At 43.4% G+C, this 20167-nt stretch overlaps 2 protein-coding genes and 1 long non-coding RNA gene across 5 annotated transcripts in view; 1 reads left to right on the forward strand and 2 right to left on the reverse strand.

Annotated features, from left to right (window-relative positions):
* The window catches only part of gnb1a (guanine nucleotide binding protein (G protein), beta polypeptide 1a), a 31785-nt gene extending 24759 nt beyond the window's left edge, over positions 1–7026 (reverse strand). The window contains exon 1 of one of the 3 annotated variants that reach the window (XM_049016311.1): positions 6623–7026. The gene's annotated coding sequence lies outside the window, so the exon portion shown is untranslated. Of the gene's footprint in view, positions 1–5355; positions 5597–5656; positions 6162–6622 lie in introns of those variants that run through there. The other 2 variants (XM_049016312.1, XM_049016314.1) reach the window with 2 other exon arrangements.
* A 4952-nt stretch (positions 7027–11978) lies between these two features.
* On the forward strand, positions 11979–15660 carry LOC125745292 (uncharacterized). The gene is made up of 3 exons (XR_007398620.1): positions 11979–12135; positions 12457–12531; positions 15522–15660. It is a non-coding gene; the product is annotated as an uncharacterized LOC125745292 (long non-coding RNA).
* An 878-nt stretch (positions 15661–16538) lies between these two features.
* Positions 16539–18626, reverse strand: LOC125745293 (transmembrane protein 52-like). Its single transcript, XM_049017986.1, has 4 exons — positions 18422–18626; positions 18298–18342; positions 17907–18082; positions 16539–17691 (listed from the first exon to the last, which is right to left on the reverse strand). The coding sequence occupies exons 2-4, from the start codon at positions 18333–18335 to the stop codon at positions 17318–17320; spliced, it is 588 nt and encodes a 195-aa protein (XP_048873943.1). The 5' UTR covers positions 18336–18342; positions 18422–18626; the 3' UTR covers positions 16539–17317.
* Between the last annotated feature and the right edge of the window lie 1541 nt (positions 18627–20167).

Here is a 20167-nt window from a genome sequence, read left to right on the forward strand (position 1 = left end):
CACATGGGGTCTGCGCTGGGCAGTAATTTAACTTCTGTGTTTTTAGCAGGTACAAGCATGACTAAATTCACTGAAAACACGTGACACCCCTTAACTGTGTACACACCCAGAACAACCATTTATAATCTCAGGAATACCCAAAAAGCTTTACTCAATTTGGTATAAAAACGCACGAAGACATGAGACCAGGCCATGTCAGGGAAAACCATGTTTGTAGCTTGACACCAGCCTCAATTCTTCTTTTGGCAGGTTAATCAAATATTCCACATGGCCCGAAAAAAACAAATAAAAAAGAAACTTTTAAGTCCTAGTGTTGAGCTCCGTGTTAAATGAGTCGTGTAAAGTGCTATTGCTCCACTAGCCTGCTTCTCCATCTTGGCAACTGAACTCGCCCCATTTTCTCGTTACCCCCGCCTGACCTCGCGTGTCACTCAGTGTGGGGGCGGAGCTTCTAATATCAAAACCTGCTGGCACAAAAGCTGAATTAGCAGAGTATTGCCACCACCAATAAAGCCACAGTTTGGTAATGCATCAATGTCCCCCCCCCCCACCGCGTTCCTGTAGGTGACGTGCAAAATTCCGCACCGAGGCGACCTCCGGAGAGGCAGCAGTCACTGCATTAGCGAATTGTGACAAGGCGCACCCAAAGAGACAGAAATAACCGGGGGGGTCCCTGCTCTTCTGTATCGTTTTGCACCTGATGAATGGCTTTAAAGGGGAAGGGGGGGGTGGTATTGGGAGGGGACAGGTTAAGGGGCAGCAGAGTGGAAAGTCACATGCAGCCAAATGCTAAAAATAAAATCGCCGTGGAGAAGAGCAGCTTGTTTGTGTTCAAATATACCCCAATCTACAGGTCACGTTCGGGCCCCTCAAACCTTCCAGGAAGACTTAGGGAGCCATGCTGCTGAGCCCGACCAGCAGCCAGTCACTCGACAGTCTGCCGTTTTTGATCACATTTCTTAGTGCATGGCTTAAAGCCCTAATTGATTAGCAGGAACTCTACTACTGCGCCAACGGTGCTTCATGAAGCAAAACAGAAATATAAACATTAGACTATAAATTTGATTATGGTTGCGTTTTTGCACCATTACTGAACTTTATTACTGTGATTAGCCCATCGCACGACTAAGATCCCACCAAATTCCAGACAAGCTAACTCTTTCTGGACTACATGCACAGAGATTCCTAATCCTCCAGGCACTGGCTGCTCCAATGTCCAGCTCCATTTCCATCGACAACGAACCATCTATAGACCACCATCCTTAGCGAGTAAGCAGGTAGCCATGCTGTGCTATTGCGCCACAGATCATACATCACCACAAACAAACCCCTAGCTCTGGGGATACACCGCTCTTATGTCTACCTTGCTACTGCTCTAGTCGGCACCATCTCCAATGAAGCCCAACAGCTTCCTGCTTCTTCTCTCCAACTTTCATTCTCCTCCTATATTTGCCATCAAGACAGTAGGCTGAAGGTTAGCCATAAATGGAGCAAGAACTGCAAGCTGCATCCATATTCAAGGGTCGCTGTCCTCGGGGCCACAATCTGACCCACCATGAGCGATATCACTCCACGTCAAGTTCTGCACCTTCATCATGATTAATTTTGCAGGCACGTTCCAGCATCTTCTCAGGACTCCGCTGCATTTTCATACAGCAGTTGGGATTTGAACTGTTCACATACAGCAGTTATAAGTATGGCATTCTAAACGAAAGTTCTATACAACTGACTTTGTATTGTGCTCACATTTATCTGTTAGAGCCTGGCACAAACATTGTTACCAGGGAAATTCTACACTGTTTCTTGCCTCATAAAAAGAGTGAGAGAAACCGTTGTGCTTGATCATCTGGGAGTGATGAGAGAAATCCTATGTGGCTAAAAGTGGATCACATAAAATAAGGGTAACAATCAGCACTATCACTGACCTCACCAGTAATCCTAAAAGCGTAGATCCATGAATGGTAAGAGTTTAATCCTATTGGTTCCCACTCACATAACCGAATATGCAAGGGTGGAAAATCTGCTAGAAACAAATAGCATTCTCTGAAGTCCACTGAAGCCAAATAATTGTTCACTGCTATTTGTGCTCGCCGCAGCTCCATTTTAATCAGCTCACAGAAACTTTAAACCTTGCAGAGCTTTTATGATGCCGTCCTTCCATATTTTTGTCTTAAGGCATGCTGTAAAAACATGAAGTCTACAATTAAATGTCAGAAAGTTCAGTTCAGAGAGCTGAGCTGCCCTGTGCAAAACCATCCAAATTACAGAAAAAAAAACTCCAAATGTATTCGTCTTCATCTATAAATGTTTATATGGCAATGCTTTCTAACACAGGCCACCTCTATCTGTTCCAAGCTGCCTGATGCCCTAAGTGTCTCAGCAGAAGTTTTTTGAATGGGACAAAGCAGGAGACAACAGTCGCTTGAAACCGGAGGCAGATTTCAGTAGCTGCAAACCATTCATTCTGCACGTTGACAAACAGAAGCGAAGCGAAGGAGGGACCACTCGCATGCACATTAACTCAACGGGCACAAAAATGTTCAAGGGAAAGATAGTGTCTGATAGCTACAAGTACATTGGCTGAATTATGATTTACGCCAAAGCTTGCGGTAAGAAATTTCAGGAACAAAAAAAGCTTTGCCAAACCAATTCTATGAGTCACTTGAATGGCAAACTATCTAGCTGTAGATAAAAATATATATTTGTAGCTACTTTTGGTGGAAAAGCATGGCTAGAGCTTCATGCTAACAAGAGGAATGCCATGAGGACATCGAAAGGGGCCGAGAGCGGCGGCACAACACAAGCAATGCACCCTCATTCTAATCGTTTGAAATACCATAGTTAATTGCCTGTTTAGCCAAGATTTTCACAGAAGCAGCTTTTCACCATCTTACACTATTAGCACAGTGTAACTGGGCTGCACCATGTCCTATGATGGCCTTGGCTAAAGCGAGTCTGAGTCTTTAGTAACCTTACTGTCAAATATGGCTGAACCACACTTGTCTATAGCTTTTCATAAAAAAGAGCAGACAAGGGTATTAAAAACATTATTTTTGGTGACATTAACACAATAGCTCTAATACAGTTGTGACCTTGCTAACTTCCCATTTTTTATATACAATAAGTACCTTTTTGATACGCATTAAGACTAAACCCCAAATAGTTAAAAAAAAAAAAAAACAGCCAGTAAAATAAAATATGGTATATAGGTGTCAAAATCAAACTATTATAATTATTCGAGCACAGGGTTAACCCACTGAGGTTAACAGCATGAAGATGTATAAGGACAGAAGATACACATAGATGTGTTCTAATGATTAATTTATCATCTCCTACCATATATATAGCAGCACACCTAGAAATACAAGGATTTCACCCTCGATCCATGTGTGATGGGAGAGAAGGCATCTACACCTATTGAAATTACAACCCTCCTTAAGGAGACAAGGTTCCAAACAGCTGCAGCAGTGGGTGCCTCTAATGCATGGAGGACAACCCCCTGTTAGATATGCAAAGAAAAATATACTTGAAAACACCTGACAGACTGCCTGCTTCCTAAGGACCAGACCAGCTGGGAGCCAACCAGCCTCATATCCAAATTAGGCCACAGCTCACTGTTAACTGTTTTGTGTACCAGGATAATTATAAACTTGAATGCTCCCTATCCACTCTAACCTCCTTTTGATTTCATTATAAATTGAAAAAGAATAAAACTGTAAAGACCAGAAATAATTTAAAAAAATAAACCCAATTTAGACATGCATCTCCTCATTGAAAACCATGTTACCTATGTTGTATAAGTATTATACAATTCATGAATTGACACATAAATGAACAGCAGATACTGCAAAGAGGAACAAGCAAAAAAGATCCCAAATTTCTATCGCCGAGATTAACGTTTAGAAACTGAGATGAGGCTTCTTTGGCCTTCATGAAGTTCTCCTGCCTAACGTGAAAAACGTCTAGCGGCGAAGTCAGGCGAGTACACGAAGGCGATGACAGACATTAATAATCAAAACGTTACGTCGATGTGAAGCTGTCCAGGTCGCTAGATCACAAAACTGACCGGAGTCTACCAGACAGAGCAAGGCATGGTGAGAAACGCCAGGGGATGTTCTGGCTTTCAACAAAAGAAATGTGACAGGAAATGTAAAGCAGTGCTTATGATTTATTGCACCTAATTCTGACAGTGTCTAACCAGTGTTCAAATAAAACGCATACTTGATGCATTACTAAAATGCCATATATCGATTAATATAGCCCACCATTTATTAAAAATTGTAAATAAAAACATTTTAGCTGTATTAAAGGACGTAACGCATTTCACATTAAACGATGCAAATGTCCCACCAGATTTATAATGTAACATTTTAAAGATCAAACATGGTTGTTTTAAAAATGCAATATAAACTGCGTTAAAGGATCCGTCAAGCAGCTTAACATTTGAAACATTTTATTTCGCAATCGCTAGAGTTCAGGATGAAATATGCAAACATCCTCTTTGGTGTTGCCCCAAATGTCTCCGGTTTAAAAAGCTCGATTGGCTTCATTATTTCATCACCGATATTAAACTGATTAACATAACGTAATGGCCCACTACCGTGAAACTTAGAGGCGAAACTTAACTGGCCAGTACCGAGTATCTACCCGAATTCTGCCGATGCTTGGGTTACCGTCTTTCACAGACGGAGAGAAGGCGCTACGGAGGGAGAAAAAAAAATCAGCAAACGCCATCTTGTTCGTTCGCAGCTGCTCCGGCCAAGAATAGAGGAACCCATTCATTCTACGAGGTTTTGAAAACTAAACAGAATGAATCCATCTTTGTTAACTGAGAAAAATACGAAATAGCGTTTAGTTTAAAAATACAGAAAGAAAGCATAAACAAGAGACTCGCCAAAATACCGCAAAACAGTCAACGAATGGGCAGAGGGAGGAAAAAACACACAGACACACACACACACACAAGCCTTAGCCATTTTCCTTCTACCCTTCGAGTAGATGTATCAAATCAGTGAACCTGCTTTTATTTTATTTTTTATAACGTAACCATGACTGGTAATTTGTAACACAAAACGTTACACTTTTACAACTCATAAGGTCAAAGTGGTTTGCAATACCAGATTCCGTATGTACATTTTTTCTGTGCCGAGAATTCCCCCTACTTGACGTGTTATCTTTTTCAGATATTGCATCTGGGAGGAATGGTGGCTTCCTCCTTTTTAATACATGTAACCCGTTTCCTCCCTCTTAGCTGTAGCGGCAAAGAGATCCGCCGATGCTACGGCCAAAAATGTTGAAAAAAAATCCAGAGCGAATTACTATCGCCTTCAAATACGATTGTCGGAATCCAATTACCTTGTTGCTGGATCATTTAAAAAGGCGGCTGGCGTGTTAACACGCACGAAACACACCCGGACGGTGCGTTAAGGTCGTCAACAGGAGCGCACTGCTGGACATTTTACCAGCGGCGGCGGCAGCTGCCCTTCGGGCATCCGCATGTAAAACGGCGTCCATTCGTTTCGAAGAAAATTCGAATTATTCGCTACTTAAATTCCCTCCCAAGCTTCTCATTATGGTGCGGAGGGCAAGAAAAAGCCTCGTATGCACAGCAGCCCAGAAATAAGACCTGCTGGGTGAAGCTAACTAGCTATCTTACCTTTGATCCTGGACGGGGCTAAGAGAGCCAGCCAACACCGACGAAATGAGAAAATATATTCCGATCACCACTGAATGGGATTGCGGCCACGAACCAAGTCTTTCTCGAAAAAATGTAATAGCCAACAGCCACTGCTCTTGTCATCAGAAAGACTCCAATGCTTTTTTTACTGTTTAAAGCATTAAATTCTCCAAAGGAAATTGTGTGTTTTTCAATCATGCAACTAAATCTTTGCATGGCCGCATCAGGCGCACACACCCTATTAGCCACCGACGTTAAGGGATAAGGGGGCGACGGGGACCCTAGTTGGCCCGCCGTGCAAGGCAGCCAAATCCCCCCCTTTAGCCCACAACCGAAGGGCTCCACAATACGGATCTTGTGGGTGACCGCAGCATCGTCCCCGAAATGGACCCACGGAAGCTGGAAAGCCAGCGAGACACCCAGCAGCGTAACGACTACACCGGCTCTCTATTGAATATTTCTACGCTTAGTTCAACTAGTTATACGAGATCTGTTTCATGTTTTTTTTCCAAATCCCGTGGTTAGTGCCAGGTAACCGGGCGTAGGGCTGCCCAGCAAATATAGCGGGGGATATATGCAAATAAGGCAGACCTAGCAGCAAATTCATTTCCAGTGTAGAGCCATGAACAATACTGCAGAACATCCCCCATGAAACCGGGTGGGCTCGCCAACAAGCTAAGGGGGAAGCGCTGGGCAAAGAAACCAAAAATGCGCAATTATATCCACCATTTTTACATTATTTTTGAAATACTGTATCAATGTCACCCGACCACCCATCCGGCTGTCCAGCTACCCCCACACCCCGTCGCAGCACAGCCCCAGTCAGGCAGCCCAGTTTAACCCCTTTCGACCGCGGCTGACTCCCTCCCAGCGATCTGTCGCCCCCGTTTTGCACGAGCCCCTCGCCCTGCCTCCCCCATAACCCACATTTTCTTGTCCCCTTACCCGTTTTTCAGTCGGGGATGTCCGTCGTTCGGCTATATGGCATTGACCGGAAACAGCGAAGATGGGATCCTCTCCGCGCCCACCCAGCTCAGATTTAGCTCGCTAGCTGCCGAGGAGCGCCACTCCCCGAACCCAGCTTTCAATACGCCGAGGGAGACACACCGGCACACTGGCGCAAAGAGCAGCTAGGCGCCTCACAGGAGAGTCACTTAACGCCGGCTTGACTCACTACAGTCCCTTTCCGTCCCTCGGTATATTTTATTTAAATTCTGCAGCCTTTCTTGTCTTCCTTATTCGGCGCAGCACCCTAGACACTCCTTGACGGTTTCTTTCAGGCACCTCAGTCGCTTCCTCCGGCCATCAACCAGCAGAGATGGGCGCGGTAACCCTGCACTCAGCTCCGGGAAACCCCACGCCGCTGTAGCGTCATTACGCACGGGTGGGAGAGACGGCGCCGACCGCAACCCAGTCATGCGCGGTAGCGCGGAGGATGGGAGGCGAACCGAATCAATTAGACCGCATAACCTTTCACATTTGAATTAGGGCTGACGCATTTGGTCTCACATTGATATGTAGTACAGTATTGGATAATGATAAAGCCTGAAAACCAAAATTGTTATTTTATGTAGTTTGTTAGAGCAAATAAATTTATTGTATTTTTTATAGGGTTGGATACTGCAGTAAAGATAAGAATTTATTAATTGACCAGAGTAACCAATCGACAATATGTGACTTAACAGTAGTATTTAGTACAGTCATTTTTAGCAGAGCCACAGAAAAGACAGATTAATGCTATTGTCGCATTAAAACTACAGCCAGCTTCCACACTGCTGCCTCATCATTTTACTTGAGGTCTTCATGGCAATTTTTCTTGGATGCAGTCCGATTATTTCTCCTGTGATCTTCCTTGTTTGACAAATTCAGCATCTCGCTGTTACTACTATAACTTCCTTCTATAATTTAGAAGAATATATAATGTGTATTTTCTTTATTGTTTGCATATAGATTCAGTTTTTATGCCACTATGTCACATAGACTTACAATCACCCCAAGTACTTATGGGGAAGAATACATGTGATGCAAAATTTTTATTATATATAAAACGTAATAATCAATTCTGAGGAAAAGTTTGTGAGACCCTTGGAATTGTATTGATTTATCCAGATCTGCAATCATTTTTCATACCCACTTGTCCTATACAGGGCTGCTGGAGTCCAGAGCCTATGGGCAAAATGCAGAGAACAATCCGGAACGGGGTGCCAACCCATAACAGGGCTCATACACATTCACACCTACGGATAAATTTGCGACCCCAATTCACTTCAGCATGTTTCTGGACTCTGTGGGGGGAGGAAATCCCCCCCAACATGCAAATTACTCATAAAATGTTTTAACAATAAATAAAAAGCAAACTTTAACAAACATCACATTTTACATTTCAATCATCTGTGGATGAACATGCCCATTTCACAAAAATTAGAAGGAAATATACGCATTCTTTTTAAGAAGGTTTCTCTGCATGTTACTGAATGAGCCAGATTCATTTCCACGTAGCATAAATATTGTTTGTCACAGCAGTGCCCCAGCTGACATTTAGGATTTGCCGTCGGGCACATGTTCCATGATTTTATTTTATTTTTTTAATAGGCCTCATTAAACCTCATTCCCCAATGTACAGAGCATCACCCCTATGGGCACCCAGCTAGCAGCAGTCCTGTTTCTCAGGTGATTTTAAAAGTAAACATGTTGTACTAGAGCCCAAAGAAAAATAAGACACAAGGTCGACTTCCTTACTCACAACTTTGTATAGCTTAAATAACAAGTTTTTTTTTTTCCTGTGTCATGTTGATATAAAAAACAAGCACGAGGCAGGAGACACGCTTGTGCACTATGGGCAATTCAGACACACCAGTTCTCCTAAATGCATGTTTCTGGACTGCAGAAACAAGTCAAATTATCTGGGGGAAACCAGAGTGAACACAGCATGCAAACTCTGCACACAAAGAGCTGAGGGTGGGAATGAAACCCTCAACCTTGGACATATGAGATTGCAATTCAGTCAAAGTCAACTGAAAATCTGACTGCTTGGATTAAAAGGCAAATTCAGCCATTCGACACCTCAAAGTCTGGGTTTCTCCTCACACTGCCAGGTTGGTCTGGACTGAGAAGCTGGTGAAACATTTTTGTGAGGCGAAAGGGCAGTTGGCAGGTCTACGTGTGTGTGCGTGGGAATTCCACTGGGTCCTCACCGTAGGAAAATACGAGGTGTTGCTCATTATCGGCAGTATCCAGCACAGGATTTTCCTCTGAGGGCTCTAGCAGCTCTGTTACTTAGAGACCCTGAAGACAACAAGGCCTGATCCATTGCCCAGAGGATGAGAGAAACCCTCGCTGTGCCCAGTTCAAGTGCTCAACGTCATGCAGTTTCCTTCTCGGCTTCAGATCGACCAGCGTCATGCTGGACAGGAGATCTGCCCCGGACATGCCACAGGGCACAGGGGCAGTGGGTAAAAGTAGCTTTGGAAGAGCAAAATCTCACACATGTAGGGATTCCGGTGCATGTCACACTCCATAGTCCAATGGTAGTACCAAACAACAGGCTGGGAATGAAAAATGCATTCATGACCATAAAGATCGACATCACCATATCACACGATTAACTCACATCACAGGAGATGCCTTTGAGTGGATATTCATGTAAGCAAAAAGTTAAATTGCTTTCAACAACTGCATCTCTCCTGCTGAAACATTTTCAACTTTTCCAAACGTTTGTTCTGTCGCGGCACACCTTCCATAAGGCAGTGTTTCTCATCTGGTGTGCTGGTCTAGAGGATGGTACCGCTCACAGGATACAGCAACGGTTAGATGCACCTGGTGACTCTCTTGTACCAACTTATGCTTTGTAACACCAAGGAAAGCAATTGCTACTTTCAAGGATGCTGTTGGGTAAGCCCAACTGCTGCCTTTCTACACATCCACCATGAACGCATGGGCCTCTCTCTCATCGACCAATGGCGTAACTCACCACTCAGAGCTCCTGTGTTGCGCAGTGGATGGCCACAGACTGACGAAACGAGCGTAAGACTCAGCGACTTGCTTTTCAACATTCTACAGAAATGTTGCTCACACTCTATACAAGAAATGTCATGTAAACAACATGAATACGGTCACTGTGATAGATTGTTGACCCCATGAAATTGCTTTGTACTAGACAGACTACAAGCACAGGTAAACTTGTCTTGAAATGTTTGCAGAGACAACAATGGTGTCAGGTTCTCCCCTAGGGTCCTGCTAATTAGGCGGCCTGCTGAGGCAGTTCTGCCAGGTATCCCAGCGTTTGTTTTCTGCACATTTTATTTATTTATTTGGTAACTTTCAAGCACATTGATAAAACTGCGATCACAAAATCTTCCTATTTACTTTTATAGCTGCCTCCGGAACACTGAGTTAATTCAAGAGTACAACAGCAGGGCCTATCAGGAGACTTGGATTCACAACCTCTCGGTCACATGTCCACTTCCTTACTCTTTCCAGGAGTCTGCCACATCTGCTTTTGCAACGTGTAGGCCTAGTGTTTTACATACTACAAAATCAGATTTCTACAAATAATATAACCCCCTCAAAATAAATAAATAAATAAAATTGATAGATAGATAGATGAATAAAAATGATCTTTTACAAGTTTAGGCAGATAATTTCACAGGATTTTGCAAAGTATTGTTGCAGCTGATTATGGACTAAAGACCATATAACTCGAAAGTACGTTCAAATTTGAAGGAGAAACTGTATTATTGTTCACAAGTAATCCATAAAGATTGGCAAATATTTGCATGTTTGACGTCATAATGTATCACATTTATTGCGTCACAGAAGCAATGCCTATGCGAAATATGACTGCATTCTGAAAAGCAAAAGCCTGCAGAGCTACAAATGGAGCTGATGCAGGCAGAGCGACGGGTCCCCTTGTCTTTGGCAGGCAGGCGTCCCTTTAACACAGCTGGCCCGCTGCTGATTGGGCAGCACTTCGGGGCTTTGGTTACCTAGGATACCCTCTGCTCTTATGCATCTGTCGCGAAGCCCCATAACAGGTACGCAGGGGGGCCATTAGCGAGGTGGCGGGCAGGGCGGGAGTCAAAGGAAAAACTCAGAGACAAACATAACAGACTTTTATACCCGACATCCAGACCATCTTTCCATCTAGAAGGTCTAACGTTGCTCTGCTTTCCTATATGTTTAGACTGACATGGCAGACAATTTCAGGCCAAAAGTGTATTAGGAAACCTCAATGGTTTCGACAATGTTTCGTAGTAAGTGCAAATCTGCTGACAATATGAGATACAAAATCATCAACTCCATAATACAGATGTATAGCAACAGAGCGTAAATATTTTGACATATTTATGACTTGCAGATCTACAACATTCAACACCACATACAATATAAGCAAGATGCACACACATCGATTCCAGATAAAATGCTTCTTGGGCGCAATCAGAGCTTTTTTCCTGAAATACAATGTGAACCACTTCTGTGTTTGTGGAGTTTGCGTGTCTTCCCACTGCTGCGGGGGACGTCCTGGTACTCTCATCTCGCAGTCCAATGACATGCGGATAGGCTGCCTGCTGTGTCCTGTGATGGACTATCAAAGGTATGAGCTAATTTTGTGCCTGTGCTGCCTGTGATGGACTCCAGGTCGCTGTACGAGCCTAACAAGGACAGGGACGTGAACTTTGGTCAGCTGGATGGCCTGACATTTTCAATTCGAGGCAAGTCTGCACACGCATGCACACGCATTTACATGTATGTGCCAGATGTATCACCTTGTAAATAGACTGCAGGGTTTGCAAACTGCCCCAACGCTTTTGATGTCGCTAATTTTAGGTTTATAATGGAATAATATAGATTTGCCGTCAGAAAAGTGAGTATTACGCCCTATGCGTGAGAGCTGGCAGCTATAAGCGGTCGCAAGATGGAAAGATAAACAGCAGATTTAATAAATTAACTGCACACTACTTCAGGGCATCTAAAAACATTAAAACCACTAAGACGTTTAATTATGCAATCGGAGACAAATTGTTTGAGTTTTACAGCAGTAGGCCTGTTTTAAATAATGTATATGCTAGAATAAATTATCAGAAAGCTTAAGTAAATAGCAGTATCACGACATTAATACCCATATCGGATGCTTAGATAGTCAGATTAGAAAACGACAATACGAATGTCGAGTAATACGATTTCATACATTTTACAAAAAGACTGACATTACGTTAAGCCAAAGCTCATAATGACCTTGCCTTTTTATAACCGAGGCTGGATATAATAATCAGATTTGCTGTAATCTGTTTCAACCTCCAGCAAACGCTGACAGCCTGTTTCTGGGCGAGCAGGGCGGACAGGCTCCGCTTTAGGAACAGACGCTTCTTCTTACGGACACCATTTACCTTTACGGGCGAGTCCTCTCGACAGAGAGGAGGCGAGTGCAAATGGACACGCTCATCCATGTAAAAGTGCAGGTGGTGTGACTCAAAATGTTTAAAATGACTATGGGGGGATTCCTTAATAATTTAAATGCAATGGTCTAATAATTTAAATGCAATTAAATATTGGGGAACGGATTCCTTCACCCTTGCCCTAATTAGCAAGTTTGATATGGGGCGGATGTAAATCGTTCGTTAAATGAATACGCAGCTGCTGTGAGCTTTGCAAACGTGTTGGGATAATATGTTTATTTATTTCTGACCTTTTACATTATGTAGCATGTGCAAGGTCTTGTTTCCCAAGAAGTTAAATACATTGCAGTGTAATTTTCCCTCATTTTTATGGTCACGGTATAGATTTGGATCCGGCTGCGCGTATGCACATGCTATGGATCTGCTGCACCGACACGAAGAGCAAATGCAAGAACAAATGTAAGTGTATTGTTCGGTTTACAAAGAAAGAGGTATAAATTCTGGAGTGCGATTCAACATCCACCCATCTTACCACCACGTGTCCAGTACGGGGTCACAGGAACCCCCCCACCACCTAGGCAGCATAAGAATACCTCGGAGAGGATGCCAGCGCCTCGCAGGTCACTCCTGCAAACTACGAGCAATTTTAAGACAAATTCTCCCCCTAACGGAATGTGTTTGGACTGCAAGAGGAAATGCAGTTAACTTGCAGACTCCACACACGGAGGCTAGGTTGCATTCAAAGCAAAAGGACATTCCGCCCATGAGTTGCAGTATAGACACTCAACCACCGTGCCGCCTCAACAAAATACTATAGGCCTATATTAACCATATTACAGCGCAAACAAATAAATAAAACAATTAAATACAAAATGTAGGATGAACATTCCACTTTTTAAGCACAGCCTACTGTCGATGCGTTACGGAAATCACCTGCGTTTCGTCTTTAACCTTATAACTTCGCATGACTGATCGGCAGGTAGATCAGTACCCTGGCATAGAGCTGCACACTCCCTTAAGTGGATTTTTGGCAGCTGAACCAACAGCCCAATCACTAAATATTCCGTTCTGGCTTCACTATTTCCTCGTTTGTTTTAAGTCGCTTCCTGGATATTCGGCTCCAAGATGCTAAAGTCCGCCAATAGGGGGCGCACTATGCAAGCGCCATCAGTAAAGAGAAGCATTAGTAACTCAACGCAAATGGCTCCTATCAGTATCGATGCTCTCAGATTTAAAAACCACAACTAGTGGACTTGAACCTGAAATGCTGAATATTATATCCTATATGGAAACCGTTTTACCGTGAAAGCCTCTATCGCAGAGGTAGACAATCTTATCCAGAAGTGGGCGCTATGTGTCCAGGTCACTAATTAGCTAAAGTTCCCTCACACCAGCTGACCTAAAGGTTATCCCAAAAGCCTGCATACACACCGGCCCTTTGCGAATGAGACTGCCCGCCCCTGCTCATTGTCCACTGCTAGATCATAGTGAGGCTGGAACTTCAGGAAACACAAGGCAGCCGGTAGGGGGCGCCCTGAGCAGGACTCCAGGGAACAGACCAACACATAATCACACACTATGAGCAATTTAGAGAAACAAAATATTTTAACCAAACTCATAACTTTTAAGTAGAACATAATACACAGGTAGTAAGTAGTTACACTGCATCACATCTTTTCCTCTCTATTAATCAGTTACACGTGCAATTTTTGTATTAAAAAGACGCTCATCATTTTGACTTTTCACTGTACGTTTATATTAAAGTGATACAATGATGTCCTAAATTCCCACAGGAGTTTCCCAAGATATGTATTTCCATCCATCCATCCATCCATCCATCCATCCATCCTCCCTACCTGCTTGTTGTGGGGGACTGAGCACAAAGGCAGGGAATATAATACCCCAGGATGGGGTACTAGCCTGACACAGGGGTGCAGCACTCTTCACACACACATTCACAACACCTCCACATATATTTTTTTCTAATGTACAACATCCATTTCAGGAAAAAAGTTACGGCAAATCATGGCAAATCATTTTATATAAAAATTTCTTTAAATATAAATGTATTAACTGTATACCCTCCAGTATCTAATATAAAAACAGGTTTTGAGGGTACACTGACCAGCTGTAACTAGTTGTGATCCCCCTCCCCCCTCAACACACACACACACACACACACACACACACACACACACACACACACACACACACACACACACACACACACACACACACACACACACAGACAGACAGACAGACATCTTTACTCTTCACCCAAGTTATGGCTAAAATAGATACTGTACATTATGGGAAGTTGGATTTTAAATTTTAAATATTCAACGAGTGTTCCTTTGACGCACAGAACACATAAGACGACAATCGCCACTGTGTAAGATTTAATCTAACGTGTTTACAAAACGAAAAACGAATTTCAATGGTTCGCCCGTATTATTTGAAAGGAAATGCTACCATCTCGTGGGGGTTATATGTATTGCAGCTGATTAAAAAATAATGAAGCCGCGATGCACCACGGCACATCTCCTGTTAAAACACAACTGCTGTTTGCTCGACTATGATAAACAAAATTAGACAAATTGGCAAAACCGTGACGAATAATCAGAAGGTATTAATCTGTGTTTAGTAAGAATCAAGAGAAGCAAGAAGCCTGAAGAGAGACCAGGAAAGCCAGCAGCCTGTACTATGAAGTGGGGTTACTGGCTTATCGGGGCAACTTGTCAGATTTAAGGTAGTCTGGGCAAAATGTAAGTGAACGAATATGAAGTCCATTTAAACTGTGGTACTTTAAATCTGACAAGTTACCCCGATAAGCCAGTAACCCGCTTCGTAGTACAGGCCGCAGCTCTATGACCTATGCATTGGCAAAAGGAGAGTAGCAAGCAATTCTGCCCATGGCCTCTGTGGGGCGCTCTTCTGCAACACCGTTAGCTGATGGCTCATTTCACCACAGTGCCTGCACTACAATACGGTCTGCACAGCTATAAAGCAAACAAACACCCATGGCTGGGACGTCAGTGCATTGAAAGGCTGGCATGAGGTTAGAAAATAACTTGTGTGGCATCATATATTTTCCAATTGTCATTTGATTGCCAGTCATTAAAACGTAACCCTTCAGAGAGCAACAGAAGACTGACGTGCCATAGATTCTGATGGAGACATTTTAATCAGTCATTAACATTTTTATCAAGACAACTGTGTTTACAAATTAACACTGCTGGTGGAAGGCTTAAAACCAGATTTGAGAGGTGTGACACTGGAACGTAAAATTACTAACAAACTGAGTTAAATACTAATCACCTCAAGATCAGACAACCAGTTACCGGGCCAGAGTTTGATTTACAACACATCAAGACTGTAAGCGCGCATGTGCCCTGTGACAGACTGGCATCCTGCTCAGACAATGCACCTGCTTGTGTCCTGTGCCACAGGCCCACAGACACTGCCAGGATGGCGTCTAGAAGACAGACGGATGGATACAAGTAATATTACATCATCTAAAGGTGTGGCTTATTGTCTCTCTGTTAGCCTGAGTCTGAATTAAACTGCTCTCGGTTCCATACTTAACCAGCTGTAGGTTTTACGCTAAAATAAAGACGTTGTAAGACATTGTGTATTACAGGAGTAAACGTAAAACTGTAGCCACAGAGTTTTTGATTACACAACTTCCGGTTCCACCAGCTCCGGAGCAGAGAATGATGAGGTGGGCTGTGCTGTATCTCCGTGTGCTAGAGGAGCCTTCGAGTCTTTGGCCGCTTGATTATTAATCTGCCCTATCTGGCTTCTGACTAAAGTCAGTTTTTTCTTCTTAAAGCTCATTTTTCTTAAACGCATAAACACCCTTTCTGTATCCCATACTGCCACTAAATTGCTGTCCACACCACACACTCTTTAAAGCCTGGTCATGGTTTACGGTACCCTCACGTGCGACAAGAATCCCCCGACCCACTGGCGGCTAAACCCTATAGGTAGGGCGCAGGATTATAGGACGATTACCATGGCAACCTAAAAACCTAAGAATTATTCTCACCTCAGACTTTTTCCCGATGTACTCAATCGTACTGAGATCTTGCCTCTTATTTTATACCCCACCATGAAAGTGGTGTGTTTTTACAGGCACTCTGCCCACTTCTGTCCTACGGAGGGTCACTATAAAGCTAATAAGTTATTCGTTAGTAATTAGGGGCAAATCAATACATTCTTGTGTTGAAATTATACTGGCTTTAACGTTTTTTTTTTTCTCCTACACTCCCCCAGTTTGAAAATGACAGACATTTAGTTAAGACAAACTATTTAAAACAAAGTTTCACTTAAATGTTTCCCCACTGTCTAGTTTACCCCCCTAGAAAAAGACATTTGACATATATGATGTACATTTTTTTTAAAGTATGCAACGTACAAGTGTAACTGAAAAAAAAATCAATATACATTAACTCCTGGCTACACTGTTTCAGTAAGTAGTGCTTTAATGATATCTGCAGCAAGTCTTAAATAAGAAACAAGTTCGTATTTCCAAGAGTTAAAAGTTGAACAGCCAGCAGTCCTTTGTCACATTAGCTTAATCCCTGAAAATGTTAGCACTCAGAGAACAGAGTCCTTAAATAAAGTCCCATTGCTTTGTCCGACTTGCAAGAGAAGAAAGCCGTAAATGTTAAAGTGCTTATTTCTCATTGCTTCTTACAAGTCAGACGAGGAAGTTACAGACCCAGGACAATGAGGCCGGTCCTCTGTTTTCACCCCTTATCCAAGCAACAACTCCGGTCATGTGACCTCCAGGCAACCATAACTGTAAACGGCGGCAAGAAACAGCTGCAGCTGAGCAAGAACAACCAGTTGCTGGCAGAACACTTCAAGGTTAAAGAGGGGCAGTGTGGCCTCACAATATGCAGCCACTGGCTGGTGTCTGGACTTCTCTTCAAATCATGGAGTAAAAAAGGTTCTCTTCCCACTGTGAACTTCAGGATCGTCACACCCTTCCAGACAGTGGCAGACTTCATCACCACAGGAAGAAAGCAGCAAGTATAGTGAAGGAACTGAACCAACCAGAAGGTGACTGGGTTAAACCCCAGAAAGGATCCCCTGTTTTGTACCCTGATTTGTCTGCTATTTTCTTCTGAATATCCAGCAGTATGGGAGGGTTAAAAACCAGTCTGCTGAGTGACTGAAACAGCAGATAGCAGCACTGCAGCAAACGGCCCAGGGTGAAAGCATTTCCTGGGCGTGGAGATCAGGGCTCCGTCAGGCTTATTTCAGTGAAGTTCTCCTCCGCCATGGGGTCATACAGGCGATATTCTGGGGGTTCCTCGTCTTCGTACGATGTAGCATTCTGAGTTTCTGATTCTGGTGGGTTGTCCTGAGCAGGCCGCTGTCCGTCGGCTGTGTCCACTGACTCCTGGACCCCAGCGACTTCTGGGACCACGTGAGGGTCCTCCAGGGCCCTGGGCACAACCACAGTCTTGTCAGCGGGCATTTTCAGTGCTTCGTCGTATTGCGGAGGGCTCTCCAGGGCATAGAGACTGTACGGCGGAGGTGACAAGGGGCTTCTCAGCCCTGCAGTGAAGATTTGGGGTGAAGGTTCACCAGGAAGACGGTGGGAGAAAGCTGAGGGTAGGGGGGTGGAGTTCAGTTCCATTAAAAGTCAGTGGCAAGGAAGGCATTAATCTATATTACTTAAATAAGATCAAAGTATTTCGTTACAATATATTTACCCGTTAATATATAGTTTTGCAAGATGACTTTCCATATCACTCTATGAAAGCCTAACAACACTAATGTACGGCCCTTTAGAATATGCAGCCGAAAGTGGCGAAGCTTACAGGACATGGTGCTTATGCTGCTCAAGGCGCTTCTGTTTTCCACATCGATCACCGCCACCTGGAAACGCTGCCCGGGGCATGTGGGCACCGGCGGCTTGCTGGACTTGCAGCACATCTTCACACAGCCGGCGATGATTCCGCACATCAGCAGGGTGCCCATTATTATTAAAATAAACCTAAAGGAAAAAAACTATTTAACTTAAATAAATCGACGACAGAGGCGCAAATACACGTGTCCGATTGCTGGACATTTAGTTAAAACGCAACGGTCAGCTTGATCATTAAATTATGAAAGTGCCATTAATCTGGCTGGGTGATTACAAAACTAAAGTTGTTAACGAGAGGATTTAAACCACCGAAAGTGATTAGAAGAATTTTTAAAGAAACTTACCAAATATACCACAACTTTGTTATATCGTCACTGTCCATTCTACATCTGTAAAAAAGCCAGAAAGGACCCATTCAGTTTCTTATTTAGAAAAATAATCGATGGCAGTCGCATGCGATCTACTCACTCGTCAGTGGAGCGCTCATACGTCTCAGCAATGATATCCCTTCGCAGGATAACAGATCCCACAACCAGGAACCAGGCTGGAGATCTCAGTGGCACTTAGCAGGAATAAACCAAAAGAAAACTACGAAGCACTTTATAACAGTAAATTAGCGGTAACCCACGTCGTTACATCACAAACTAAAGCCAAATGGGTAAAACCATAAGAACAGAGTCCGCGACGCGCTTCCAACTTAAATACGTTTGACGAAAGCGCCGCCCCACTCCGGACAGCTTGGCATTTTATTGGCTCGTTCCCCACCACGCTGGACACGCCCACTGCCAGCCACAGAAACAGGGATACCTGGTGACGCAAAAGATCTGAGGTCACCCCGTTCGGCGTGACTGTGACGTTACATCCCAGGTGGCAGGTTTGTTACAATGTCACGTTTATTTACGTTTTAATTTATTGAACAGAAAAGTCGAATTTAAAGCACAGGTGAGAACTTCATAATTTCTTTAAAATTATTTTATGATAGAAGAAAAGAGTAACTGAAAGATTCTGTCAGTTCCATTATACCGCTTATCGATACATTCATCTTTTAATATCACATTGACTTTATTACAATAAGGGATTGAACATGTTATACATAAAGTAACCAGTATTAATAATATACCATTCATTTTCCCCACAAAAGAGAGTGGCTCTTAGATGTTGCTGTTAGTCTTGCCTGGTTCGTACCTATTTCTGCTGCAGGTTCTAAGCTGGCTCAGGGTCTGGGTGACCTGAGAATGTGAGCCAGTGGTTCAGACAATGTGAAGCAGCATTGCTACTGAGTCACCTTGTTCACCTCTCATTTTGATTTTTTCCCCAATAAATGATATAATATTGCGCAAATTCAAAACAGTATGAATAATTATATCAATTGACAAACTATCATTTTGTATTATCATGCAAACTGCCACACCTTGGATTATGGTAATACTCTATTCACAAAATACTGGCGTCAGATTCATGCAGTTTCCTGCCTTCTACCTCTGCTTAATGGGATACGCTCCCAGCTCACCGGGAACCTGCACTGAGTTTGCAGTTACGGAAGACGGATGAAACTGGTTATTCGTGCAGTGAATGCTGGCCTCCCTCCCACACAGCTCTCCACGTTTCGGATAACAATCGGTTGTGTTTCACTGTATGACTTTCACACTGGAGGGTGTCGATGTGTCGCCTGTATATGATGTTGTAGTTAATTTGTCACTTGACTCGCAAATCTGTGTGTTGTAGTAATGCTTTTGTAGTAAAACCACAGGAAATTGACATGCTACAGCAATGGGTAACTTAATGAAATGACAAAGGGAGAGAGACATGGGCTGCCTTACACCTCTGGGATGAGTCTCTGTGATGGAATTTGCACGTTCTCCTTGTGTCATCATGGGGTTTCCACCAGGTACTCCAGTCCCATGCTGAGGTTAATTGGAGATACCAAATTGCCCAGTGAGTGTGTGGAATGTGCCCTGCGATGGCTTGGTGCCCCATCCTAAGCTGTTCCCTGCCCTGTCCTGATAGGCTTCAGACCCCCTGCAACCCCGAATAGAACTACAGAAGATGGATGGATGGATGGATCGATGGATAAATGAACAAGAGCCACAATGCATATGTCATCCTTTCACCAACTATGTTTTGAGTAGCATATTGATAAAGCTGGACATTTACTAAAGGTGTGGCTTATTGGGTAGTACTATTGCCTCACACCTGAAAGTTCTGGGTTTGAAT

Source organism: Brienomyrus brachyistius, chromosome 6, assembly GCF_023856365.1.
Source record: "Brienomyrus brachyistius isolate T26 chromosome 6, BBRACH_0.4, whole genome shotgun sequence".
NCBI classification, from domain to species: Eukaryota; Metazoa; Chordata; class Actinopteri; order Osteoglossiformes; family Mormyridae; genus Brienomyrus; species Brienomyrus brachyistius.

What these genes read in the sequence shown, in the direction of transcription:
- LOC125745293 (XM_049017986.1), bottom strand. Translation starts at nt 18,335, where the DNA reads ATGGACAGTGACGATATAACAAAGTTGTGGTATATTTG. An exon ending in ACAAAGTTGTGGTATATTTG is followed by an intron (nt 18,083 to 18,297) that starts GTAAGTTTCTTT and finishes TTTTTCCTTTAG; the next exon opens with GTTTATTTTAATAATAATGG. An exon ending in CAGCATAAGCACCATGTCCT is followed by an intron (nt 17,692 to 17,906) that starts GTAAGCTTCGCC and finishes CCCTACCCTCAG; the next exon opens with CTTTCTCCCACCGTCTTCCT.